General features: G+C 38.2%; 1 protein-coding gene across 2 annotated transcripts in view; it reads right to left on the bottom strand.

Moving 5' to 3' along the window:
* Nucleotides 1-309: 309 nt before the first annotated feature.
* Nucleotides 310-13,292, bottom strand: part of LOC124777356 (casein kinase I) — a 113,584-nt gene continuing 100,601 nt past the window's right edge. The window contains exons 9-10 of one of the 2 annotated variants that reach the window (XM_047252731.1): nt 7,490-7,631; nt 310-7,399 (exon numbers count right to left, since the gene is read on the bottom strand). In XM_047252731.1, coding sequence (XP_047108687.1) covers nt 7,303-7,399; nt 7,490-7,631 — 239 coding nt within the window. In that variant the 3' untranslated portion in view covers nt 310-7,302. The remainder of the gene's footprint in view (nt 7,400-7,489; nt 7,632-13,292) is intronic. The other variant, XM_047252730.1, reaches the window with a different exon arrangement.

Below are 13,292 nucleotides of genomic sequence, written 5' to 3'. Positions count from 1 at the left end.
ATAAGCTTAGCAGAAACTACTTAAAATATTTCTGCAAATGGGGCACAACAATTAAGATTATGTTGTCATGTTCTATCCAACTGGTGGGTGATTTTCCAGTTTGCAAATGCACTTCCATATTGTAAAAATGTCTCCCATTAATTATATGTATTTCTAAATCAATAAGATATAAATGAAAACATGGTCACACAATGAAAATCCAGGATGGAATAGTGGCAATATTATGAAAAGAATAGATTGCTACTTACCATATAGCAGAGATGTTGAGTCAGGAAAGACAGGCACAACAGAATAATGTCAAACAAGTAAGCTTTCTGATAAAAAGGTCTCCTTTGGAACACACACACACACACACACACACACACACACACACACACACACACACAAACACAAACACACACACACACTCCCTCTCTCTCTCTCTCTCTGGCTAGCCTTGCATGACTGTGGTCATGCGTGTGTGAGTTGTGTTTGTGCATGCACACGTGTACGTGCATGGGTAGGTCCAATTCTCATGAAGGTCTTTTTGGCCGCAAGTTTACTTGTTTGACGGTCTTGTATTGTGCCTATCTGCAACTCAGCGCCTTTGACATATGTGAGTAGCAATCCATACTTTTCATAATATTAAAACATGGTCATTATTTTACAGACCAATCAGTGAAAGACCCAGCAAATGCATACATGGAGCAACTTTATAACTGAATCTCTCCCTCTCACGCACGCTTATAGTCATCTGCCATTTAAAGGTGATAACATTTCACTGAAATGCGAAAACATGAAAGAATAATCAGAACTGCCCTGAGAGGCACTGCATATGATTGTACTTGGATATCAAAGTTCTATCTTATATTTCAGTCTATGTTCATAGAGTTTTCCATTAAAATCCCAAACCATGATATAGAAACTAAATTAACTATTCAACAGATTTCCTGTCAAGATATCTAGCCCATCTACACAAAATGAAACAGTTTTATTTCCCTATGTATCTGGAGAGGGCTTTTTGTGAGCCTTAAATCTTACAACTTTAGTTTTTAGTATGCTCTCTCACATGCACAAATGAAGGTTTTCGACCCTTTCACTGTTGTGGATATGCTTACATGTCCTGCTACGTTGTTCATCGAGGTGCTGTGGACATGTACACACGTGTCACTTGGTTTCCCTACAGCGCTATGGACATCTGTATGCGTCCCGAGTCACCAATTTCTCAGTGCTCTGGACGAGCTACTTCCTCAGTGAATAAAAAAGTTGCATGTATTTAACATACAACATACATGTCTCATTTACGAGGTATGAGAATTATGACAACATGATTCATGGTGCGGAAGGATGTCAATGGGCGTGTGGCACATGACTGTCTGTCAGATACAAAACCTAATAAGTCTAGAACAAAGTGAGATCATTCTGCTCTCAATTTTACACAGAATTTCAATATCTTGTCTACATTTCATTCAGTGCAACCGTATGAGTAAAGTCAACCATACACAATGTGTTTTTACCTCTGCAAGCTCTTTAAAATGTCATTCAATGTTTTACTTAATTTGATGCATTGCAGTAAGCATGACGTATAACGAAGAGCAACACAGATCTTTATCAAGTGAAGATATCAGACTGAAAGATGTGCAAAAATCAATTTTTTTTCACCTGATAGTCCTTGCAAAATCTGATGAGTATTTCATACTGGTTGGAAGGTCATCTCTCACCACAGGCACAGCATTTGGCGAAAAGTACAGTCATAACAAAATTTGCCCTCAGCATGGAATGCAGAGGTGACATCTGTAGCAGTAAAAGTTTTTAGCTGAGAATGATGTCCAGCTTAGAAGCTACTCTTACCTTGCCCAGTAACTGAAAAGGATAGTAACATCAGCAAATTTGGGGTAATATTTTTGTTAAGAAGATGCTTAAGAACATATGAATCAATTTTCTCAAAAGCTTTGTCTTTTGTCTGACAGTCAGTTGTCAGTGCAAAAGTTTGTCTTTTTTCAGCTGAAGAACAGTTAATTAAATACTGTACTTAAAAATTATAAAACTCTCACACATTTGCTTGACATTCTCACATTAAGCTACATATGTACCTGAAACTGACTATGTTAATCAGCAGTCACACAGATATTTTATTCATGTTGGGTCACTATATTCCAACCTAAGATTGTATTTATGTTTTCATCAAAATCATTTTGATAGGCAAGGGCAATTTCCTTTTATGTGTGAGGAAATTCAGTACTTTAACTCATTCCAAACCACATTAATCAGGTGCAACTATTAAATCTCTCTTCTTCTTTATGGGGCCGTGTCACTCAAACATCTCAGCACTTCCAGTTAATGTTCAGCATCAGTTTGTAAGATGATTGAATAAACTGTGACCAGACTGATCACTGACAACAAGTTTCTCGTAAGTGGCAAAAACAGTAAAATGTTTAGCTGTGGTTTCAAAAGCCTCTAGTTGAAATCAGAGTAAGACATCTGGTGATGTTCTTGATGCTACATGTCACTTTAAAATTCTATGAATCAGTGACTAATGCTCTGGGATATATATACTACTGATGCACCAATTTTTAGGCAGCTCATTATTGCAATGAAGGCATTTATATATGAAGGCCAGTGATTACATTGAAGAGTTGTCATCTTTAATTCACTAATCTGAATACCTTAGAACGTGCACTGAATTTATGGCTAACAGCCATGGCATGGGAGATTATTTTTTATTCTCATTAAACATGACCTCAGTAGGACAAATTTCCACTTCCAAAAAATTAATCTTACATGTGAAGAATATGAAGTTTGTACCTAGTTTTGATTTCAAATTGAACTGTAAACTGTTACCTAACATTCATCTGCCTGTATTTATCAGGTGATATTACTACAAAACGTACCACTGATACAGCAGTGCTGAAATTCCCATGTATGCATTTTAATACAATGATTTTTGAAACCCTTTTTTTAACATGAAATTATCCAAATAAAACTACTGTTGACAACATTTGTTGCAAACCAGTCCAGAATTGGAGTTATTGTACAGTACTACTTACATGGACAGAGGAAAATAATAATAGATTACTTCTACTGTGACAGTCTTTGCACAGTACTGTCTAACTCAGTGGTAGTCAACCTAGTCTCTACCATCCACTAGTGGGCGTTACAGCTTTCATGATGGGTGGCATGATTTTTAAAAACATTTTCATTAGGTTACATGCTTTAACTCTGCTTTATAAATCTTACAAAATAACGTTACTTGTCTATTACATAAATCAACATTACTGTCGAAGTGGTGGGCAGCTAGAAAATTTTACAATCAATAGAGATACAGAAGTTGGCAGTAGGTAAACAGAGTTGACTACCCCTGATCTAAATAATGAATGTCAATATGAGTTAACAGGCAAAACACTTTTGGGTATCCAGTCAAGCTGATGATTCAACTTTATATAAATCTGACTAGACACCCAAAAAACACGCTACCAAACCCCAAAAAAATCAGACAATTACAGACATCCACTTTAACATTATGTTTAATCATCAGTTAGGTGTTTTGAATATTAATGACTTGAGCAAATGAATATTTGATAACTAAGTGGGAATTTTAGGTGGAGTCTGCAGAAAGATGAAAATTGTTTGCTCACAATTTATGAAAATCATAATTTTAAAGCAATAAGTTGGAGATATTTCTCACTGAAGTGAGTGCACTTTATACTGACTAGTAGACTTTAAAAAAATCTCAAAGCGAAGTCAAAAAGCCATATGTTTAGCTGTGAGTGTGTTCACTATCATTTCTTGCTTAAAGACCTATAACTCTCTTAAAAATGGTACATGTGATGAAATGCCACATGTGGGCTGCATGATCCATTCACTGTTGTAAACAGTGGCAGGTACACAGAATTATCTAATTGGGCAAAAAGATATTTTTCTACAATTATGTGCTGAACAAATAATCTGTGTCAAATTGCAGTCAAACAGCTGTCTCAATAGACATCACTAGTATCAACTGGATTTCAGTATTTTTACCACCAACATAACAGAAATAAGCAGTTTACAACAACTTACAAAAATTTCAGGAAAAAGATCAATAGCCAACATTTTATTTTTTGGCATAGAAGGAGGAGGTCACAAGTAATTAGAAATTACATATTCAATACGTTAAATTAAGTTAACATACCAGATATTTCATTATATTAATGTAATTATCAACGATTTCAAGAACACTGCATCGTAAAAGATATGCAGAAGAAAGTATTGCAGTGAAGATGACTGAAAGAATTTTATTTATTCTTAAATGGCAGCTGAAAACAGACCAATAAACACCATACTGATATAAAATACTGATAAAATCTGAGAAATAATTTCGATGGTAAAGAAGTATAGACCAAGAAATTAGTCATGAGAGAGAGTAATGTGATTTTAATTATAACTGTTGCAAGATTCTGCTGCAGTTGTAACTCCGAATACATTTAAGAGATTTTGATGGTGATGACTGGGTAGGCAGAATACATTCTAAGAAAATGCTGCAGTTCTTAAAAAGCTGCAAAGTGAAACATCAAATAAGACTGAGGGATCTTTCTTCAACAGTCTGTGTAGTTTATTGCCTGTCTCATAAGTTCTCACTTTTCTGCCAAATTTTCTCTTTCATAATAGATACTGTCCTATTGAAGGAAAATTTAAATTCCTTTTATAACTAACAGAAGTGCATGAGGCATTTCAATCTTATTTCTTTATGAAAATGTAATGAGATGCTGAAGTGTAACAACTTTTGACACTGGAAAACTAACAAGCAATTGCACAGATTTAGCTACGCAAATACACAATTTTTGACTCATTGCTTGCTTCAGTGTAACTTAAATATAAACATCTCTCTTAATGTGTGATGAAATGTCCGTATCAGTCACTTACAGACATGGGTATTCACTGAAATTTTTACAAGCAGACTCTAAAAATCAGCATTTCTTTTATAAATGAGGTGGTCAGTTTTGAGATATCATGCCATAAGAATCAAATTTTATAGGTGATACACAAACCTTATTCTATCCCAGAGAATTGGGTATCCACTCAATATATGAGTAAAAACTCTGTATCCCAGATTCGAGGAGGGAAGGGGGGAGTGCAAGTGCCCCTGTCGCGAACACCTTTGCATACAGGTGATAATACAGCACATTCCACTTCCAAGGGCTCGAGCTTCCACAAAAAAAACCAGAAGTATTAAACAGCCAGAGTAGCTTGTTCCCATACACAGAATGAGTCAATACACTTTATGAAATATGAGGGACTAGTTACCATTTTTGACAGTGTTAAACATAATGAAATTTTTACAAAACCACAGGCTCCACACAATACACATGTATGTAAATGAAGGGTGCCGTATTTTAAATTCTCTGTTCTCTAAGGAATGAAGTCTTTGGTCAGAATCTAAAGGTTATTGTGTAAATGTCAAGTCAGAATCACCAGGCTCCAGTTTGGAACCAAATTAATTTTAGTGCATAGTTCTAGTACTCCTTTTCTATTTGGAGGAAAAAGAAATATCTGCAGGCCACACCGAAAATGTATTATAACAGAGTGCGCACAAATGTGCGCGCGCACGCACACACACACACACACACACACACACACACACACACACACACACGGGACATTTAAATCTGAAACTGTTCTCACAACAGTTTTTAAATGATTGGTTGCCGAATTTATTTTGTAAATAAGGGAATAACCTAAGAAGTTCTTTTTGCAGAATTATTTTTCAACGTCCAACAACCACACTGTCTAAATGATATAGCTAGCATTTTCTATGTTCTCGAAGGCAATACATATAACATGAACAATTTACAAAGCACACAATACATACAAATTTTAATTTATATACACACCTATTCAAACAATTTTCCATTATTAAAACCAAATTTCTACAACAACACCACTGTATCAGGAATCAGTCTTACAATGTAGTTAGTGCAAAATTGTTATTGTTCCTTATAATAAGCAATTCTGAAAATAGCTTGGATAAATACATTCCATCTGTTACAGGCAATTGAACTGTAATTTTTGTAGCAAAGGCAATAATACCTAAGAGCAAGGGGAAGGTTCACATCATTAAATACACGGATAACTATTCTAGTATACAAAATTTTCTCTGTAACTTAAAACACAGAACTGGTGCTAGGAAATGTTATGAACATTGCTTCTGCAATGCAAAAATACAAAATAATTGTGTAGAACATTAATTAAAATATATCACATACAAAATTTTTTATAAACAATTAAACAAGACACAATCTCTAGAATATAAATAAAAATTAGGAATTATATTTCAATATCGCTATGTCCATGTGTCTGACTCTAGGTAACTGGAAAAAAGATGGTTTCTTTGTTTTCTGGTGCTTCTGAACAACAAGAACTAGTGGAAATCACATTACAAAAATTCTGTTATTTAGATGTCAGCCACAGAAAACCACAGACAGCCTGGCTCATTAAATTTCTCTCTGCTGCACAGAAGTCAAATAACATGAAGGGAGTGAATGACTAGTTTAATTAAAGAATAAAATATCTCTATATAAAAACATTAAACCATATTTCATTTCTGTATGAGATATCAGCTGCTTCATGTGTGTATGAAACAAAACATAAGACAACTTTGGACACACACACACACACACAGACACCACTCTTTACACACGCAGGCACATAATCGCTCATGAGAGAGAGAGAGAGAGAGAGAGAGAGAGAGAGAGAGAGAGAGAGAGAGAGATATGTTCTGACAGCAGACTCATTCTCCTTACACAACAGCTCCATTCTCTCGCAGAAATTGCAATACACAATTGATTTTGCCAAAATTCACATTTAAAATTACAAAGGCATGTTTCTTATAAAATGCAAGGTGGGTAATTTTTTTTAAAGTCTTTTTAAACATATTTCTTGTAGACAACCTTCACCCAAAGTGGGTATTTTTCCAGTAATCTTTTTACTAATAATTCTGTTGATTTAATCAGTTTTTTTACCAACACAGTGCACATATTGATGTAATATTCCTCCAGATGATAGTTATCAAACTTCACAGACATCACATAGGCAACACAACTGAGAGCTGCTTGTACTCACAGGCTCAACTTCCAACACATCCGCCTCCAGCATATGCTCCCAAACCCCATGAGAGGAATTCATACCTTTCAGTTCAGACTGTCATACTGAATAATCAAAGCATTTATTGAGGGAGCAGACAACTGTTTGACTCAATACAATGGCTTTTTGATCACAGTTTTAGTATCAATAACACCAATCTTTCATTTCTTGGTATGTCGCACGATGCTATCCTTGGACAAGCTCCCTCTATGAGCAGAGCCTCCTCCCCCCCCTGCGGCCCCTCCTCCCCCGGGGCTCAGCCCCGTTGGCACTGGTGGAGCCATCTGAGCCACGTTGGCGCTTCCAAAACAAACACACACAAGAGCCACATTAGCGTGAAACAAACGATTTGAAGCCATTAGTGGCTGTATGCAGCACCAATTATGGTACTCACTTGGTCTGCTTAGACACATCAGGATTGCGTGTATTTGTCAGGTCTGATGTGGAAACATTTGGTGCTCCACCGGTGGCACTTCTATGTAACCGCATACTAACTCTTCTTTCCTGTACCTCACCAGCACGCCCTCGGGGAGATGCTAGAAACATAAGTAAAAAAAAAAACAGTTCTAATACCTACTAGATTTATTATGTATCAAATATGAACAATGCATCATGTACATTATGAATGTCATAGTGTGCCAACATTAAACACGGGTCCAATTTTATGCATGTGCATGCACACCAATGCAGTCTTTTTCATTGTACATACCTATTGAGGATACAGTGAAAATCTGCACCTAACAATGATGCCTGGGTGTGGGCATAACAACATCAGATCCCTTTGTCAACATTCTGATAATACTGTTACCTGGCAAGCCTGGCCATGGTGGCAGCATTGTCATCTAAGGCTAGAGAAACAGATAGAAGGACTAAAACTGTACTCTTCTTACAAGTTGAGCACTGTTACAGATTAGATGTCTGTATGTCAATGTACTGTGTAGAAATGTGGCCCGACACTTTTATTTGACAATTTTTCTTTGTCACTACCACTGTGCCATCATCTATTCACAGCATAGTATGTATAAAACTGAATTTTGTCTAAATAAATCATACTGGCCACTTTTTCCCTTTCTTTAAAATCTAATGTAGTTTGTCTTTTACGAAACTGTTTCCTCATGCATACATTGTAACTCATTTATTTTGGCACCCTATGAAAACAAATTTCATGTAACAGTTTTTCTCACAAGGGGAGGACAGAGGCTGGGGAAGGGGACTAAAGAACAGACTGAATGGTGGTTTAGTTTAAGGTCCCAGCTATCTCATTTTAAAGACATTCAGCTTGGGAGGTCTTTATACAGGGGATATCATCCTCCAAAAGCAGACGAGATGAATTTACTTACCATCCGTTAAAATGGCACTGGTTTTAGTTCCCCCCTTAACTTTATTGAAAATGAAAGACTTTTGTGGCAAGGTATCCTTCATACAATGCTTATGGAACAAGAATAATTTATGCTACTAGAGTTTCTACAACGGCCATCACTGTAAAAGTAATAAATCTCAATATAATATATAAATTTGCATGTGGCTGATACATATTAAATATGAAATCAATTGCTTTTCCTCACTCTGTTGTCTATTTTGTAACCAACATAATGGTGGTTTCGAGCTGTTACCAAAAGTAAAAGTAGACCAAGAATAAAAAAGTTCCATCACACAGGGATCATACCCACGTCATTCAGCATAATAGCTTGGCACTTTACACACTTTACTATCAAACTGTTTCAAATATTGTGCCCATTTTAATCAATGTAAGGCAATTTTAACTGATAGTAAGTAAATGTATCATTTCAGGTTTCCAAAAACAATATATCCTGAAGGGAGGCCCACCAGGATGAAAAGCTTTACAGTGAGATAGATGGCACCCAAACAACACCAATGTTTAGTCTGATTGTCGATACCCATCTCTTATCCGCTGCCCTCCCCTATCAGAGTTTCTTTGCTAATCACAAAGTCAAGCTCTGTGTAACACAGGCTGTTAAGTTCTTGAAAAGTTGGTATTTCCTTTTACTGTTCACAATACCACAGAAAATATTGCCTAACAACACATTTACCAAAAGTGCCAATGTCATATTTATTGTGCACTCTTTGTTACTTTTTCTTTGGAGTAAATACTTCAGTTCCATTTGACTCCAATCATGTTCTTCCTGCTGTAATTTACACACCACTGATTACTCAACTTTAAAATTGCTTGCCCATTTTGTTACCTTTTCTGTCTGCACTGTCACTGATTTCTCATTTTTTCAACAATAAATTTAATTCCACTAATAGGAACGGCATTTTTTGTGACCACTTTCCATGCTTACAACTTAGAGTAATAACATGCACTACTTTCAACTACAGCATAGCTGTACCAATTCAACTGAACATGTTAGCTACCGCTATTGCCAAATCTTTAGTTCACTTTTTAGAGTATTACACATGTCAACAGCTAAACTGTGTTCATTTCTTTAGTGTACGTATAAACATCAGAAAGGGGAGTAAGAGCTTTCCTTTGTTACAGGAAACAAACATTTTTTTAAAAAAATATTATCTCAACTAGATAACATTCTGGAGGTTTCATCCTGACCCACAACTTCTTCACTTTTGAAGGCCAGACATACCAACAATTAAAGGGAACAGCCATGGGTACCAGGATGGCCCCCTCGTATGCCAACCTATTCATGGGTCGCTTAGAGGAAGCCTTCTTGGTTACCCAGGCCTGCCAACCCGAAGTTTGGTACAGATTTATTGATGACATTTTCGTGATCTGGACTCACAGTGAAGAAGAACTCCAGAATTTCCTCTCCAACCTCAACTCCTTTGGTTCCATCAGATTCACCTGGTCCTACTCCAAATCCCATGCCACTTTCCTTGACGTTGACCTCCACCTGTCCAATGGCCAGCTTCACACGTCCGTCCACATTAAACCCACCAACAAGCAACAGTACCTCCATTATGACAGCTGCCACCCATTCCACATCAAACGGTCCCTTCCCTACAGCCTAGGTCTTCGTGGCAAACGAATCTGCTCCAGTCCGGAATCCTTGAACCATTACACCAACAACCTGAAAACAGCTTTTGCATCCCGTAACTACCCTCCCGACCTGGTACAGAAGCAAATAACCAGAGCCACATCCTCATCTCCTCAAACCCGGAACCTTCCACAGAAGAACCCCAAAAGTGCCCCACTTGTGACAGGATACTTTCCGGGACTGGATCAGATTCTGAATGTGGCTCTCCAGCAGGGATACGACTTCCTCAAATCCTGCCCTGAAATGAGATCCATCCTTCATGAAATCCTCCCCACTCCACTAAGAGTGTCTTTCCGCCGTCCACCTAACCTTCGCAACCTCTTAGTTCATCCCTATGAAATCCCCAAACCACCTTCCCTACCCTCTGGCTCCTACCCCTGTAACCGCCCCCGGTGTAAAACCTGTCCCATGCATCCTCCCACCACCACCTATTCCAGTCCTGTAACCCGGAAGGTGTACACGATCAAAGGCAGAGCCACGTGTGAAAGCACCCACGTGATTTACCAACTGACCTGCCTACACTGTGAAGCGTTCTATGTGGGAATGACCAGCAACAAACTGTCCATTCGCATGAATGGACACAGGCAGACAGTGTTTGTTGGTAATGAGGATCACCCTGTGGCTAAACATGCCTTGGTGCACGGCCAGCACATCTTGGCACAGTGTTACACCGTCCGGGTTATCTGGATACTTCCCACTAACACCAACCTGTCAGAACTCCGGAGATGGGAACTTGCCCTTCAGCATATCCTTTCTTCTCGCTATCCGCCAGGCCTCAATCTCCGCTAATTTCTAATTTCAATTTGCCGCCGCTCATACCTCACCTGTCTTTCAACTTCATCTTTGCCTCTGTCCATCCGCCCCGACTGACATCTCGGCCCAAACTCTTTGCCTTTACAAATGTCTGCTTGTGTCTGTGTATGTGTGGATGGATATGTGTGTGTGTGCGAGTGTATACCTGTCCTTTTTTCCCCCTAAGGTAAGTCTTTCCGCTCCCGGGATTGGAATGACTCCTTACCCTCTCCCTTAAAACCCATATCCTTTTGTCTTTCCTTCTCCTTCCCTCTTTCCTGACGAGGCAACCATTGGTTGCGAAAGCTAGAATTTTGTGTGTATGTTTGTGTTTGTTTGTGTGTCTATCGACCTGCCAGCGCTTTTGTTTGGTAAGTTTCATCATCTTTCTTTTTAGATATATTTTTCCCACGTGGAATGTTTCCCTCTATTATATTCATATATATATATATATATATATATATATATATATATATATATATATATATATATATATAATGGAAAAAAACATTCCACGTGGGAAAAATTATATATAAAAACAAAGATGAGGTGACTTACCGAACAAAAGCGCTGGCAGGTCGATAGACACACAAACAAACACAAACATACACACAAAATTCAAGCTTTCGCAACAATATATATATATACACATACATAAAAATTACATTGTAAATTAAGTTGTGTTTACCATGTCCTATATTCCAACATTAAAGTTCTAATATTATGAAAAGGAAAGTTGCTACTCACCATATAGGGGAGATGTTGAGTCACAGACAGGCACAACAAAAAGACTCTCACAATTAGAGCTTGCAGCCATAGGACATAGGGTCTTCGTCAACAATAGAACACACACACACACACACACACACACACACACACACACACACACACACACCTGCAGTCTCAGAAAACTGAAACCACACTGTGAGCAGCAGCACCAGTGCATGATGAGACTGGCGACTGGGTGGGGGTAAGGAGGAGGTGAGCAGCAGCACCAGTGCATGATGAGACTGGCGACTGGGTAGGGGTAAGGAGGAGGCTGGGGCGGGGAGGGGGAGGGATAGTATGGTGGGTGTGTCAGACAGTCCCCCTTCCCACCCCAGCCTTCTCCTTACCTACACCCAGTCACCACTCCCATCATACACTGGTGCTGCTGCTCGCAGTGTGGTTTCAGTTGCCTGCGAATGCAGTAGTGTGTGTGAGTTGCGTTTGTGCTCGTGTGTGTGTGTGTGTGTGTGTGTGTGTGTGTGTGTGTGTGTTTGATGAAGGCCTTATGGCTGAAAGCTTTAATTGTGGGAGTCTTTTTGTTGTACCAATCTGTGACTCAGCATCTCCTCTATATGGTGAGTAGCAACTTTCCTTTTCATAATATTGTTACATTCCATCCTGGATTTTCCAATGTTTAACTAAAAGTTCCCCCATAACTGCCTGAAATAAGCTGAGGGCGTATGATGATCAACATTACAGTGGCTAGTCAAGTAATATAACTGTCCAAACCAATCTCCAGGTTTATGACTGGTAGCTAATTTTCAGAGTATTTCTGAGATCTAATCAATTTTTATTGACAGGTAACAACATTACGAAGTGATTGAATCCATTTTGTTTGTACGTAAAATTTCAACACGGTGTGTAGAAGGGGTATGTTTGACAGCAGGATGTGACTAATCTTTAGGTGGTGTTAAGAGAGTAGGTGGTAACTGTCATTCAGGAGAGGAACAGTGACAATTATTTTCTTATTGTGTAAGTTGTGGAGAAATAATGAGGCTATTTAGCATCTGCTTTTGGACTGAGAAAATGGAAGGTTTGAAGGGTAATACTGAACACTGTTCTATTAGGAAGCTAAGCAAGGAAGATTATAGCTTAAAGCTCCCTCGTCAATGAGGCCATCAGACAAAGACTGTATGCTTGGATTGATGAGCTATGGGGAAGGAAATTAGCCCTGTCCTTTCAAAGGATCCATGCCGGCCTTTATCTTAAGTGATTTACGGAAATCACGGAAAACAGGAATCTGGGTGGCCACGTGAGAATTGGAACTGGTGTCTTTCCAAAATTGATTCCAGTGTCGTATCACTTTGCCATTTCATTCTGTGTGGTCTATTGTGAAAAAGGTGGTGTTGAGACTATGCTAAGTATTAATGGTAGTATGAATATTACGGGATGCTGAGGTTTTCAGAAATTACCAGAACCGGTCGCCTTTTTAAATAGATGTATTTCAATAATCCTTAACCGGTTTCAAGCTGCCTAGCAGCTCATCATCAGAAGGTTTCCTTTGTTTTCAGGGTTTTTTGTTGCTGTAGCTTTGTGAGGCTTGTTGCGTATCTGTGGCAAGATAGAAAGAAAATGACAGCAAATAAGCACTAAATGAGGTACAGTTTCATGAAATACCTACCATAT

The sequence above is a fragment of the Schistocerca piceifrons genome, chromosome 2, assembly GCF_021461385.2.
Source record: "Schistocerca piceifrons isolate TAMUIC-IGC-003096 chromosome 2, iqSchPice1.1, whole genome shotgun sequence".
Classification (NCBI taxonomy): domain Eukaryota; kingdom Metazoa; phylum Arthropoda; class Insecta; order Orthoptera; family Acrididae; genus Schistocerca; species Schistocerca piceifrons.
The sequence above is the reverse complement of the archived record's forward strand: the minus strand, read 5'-3'. Positions and strand labels throughout refer to the sequence as shown.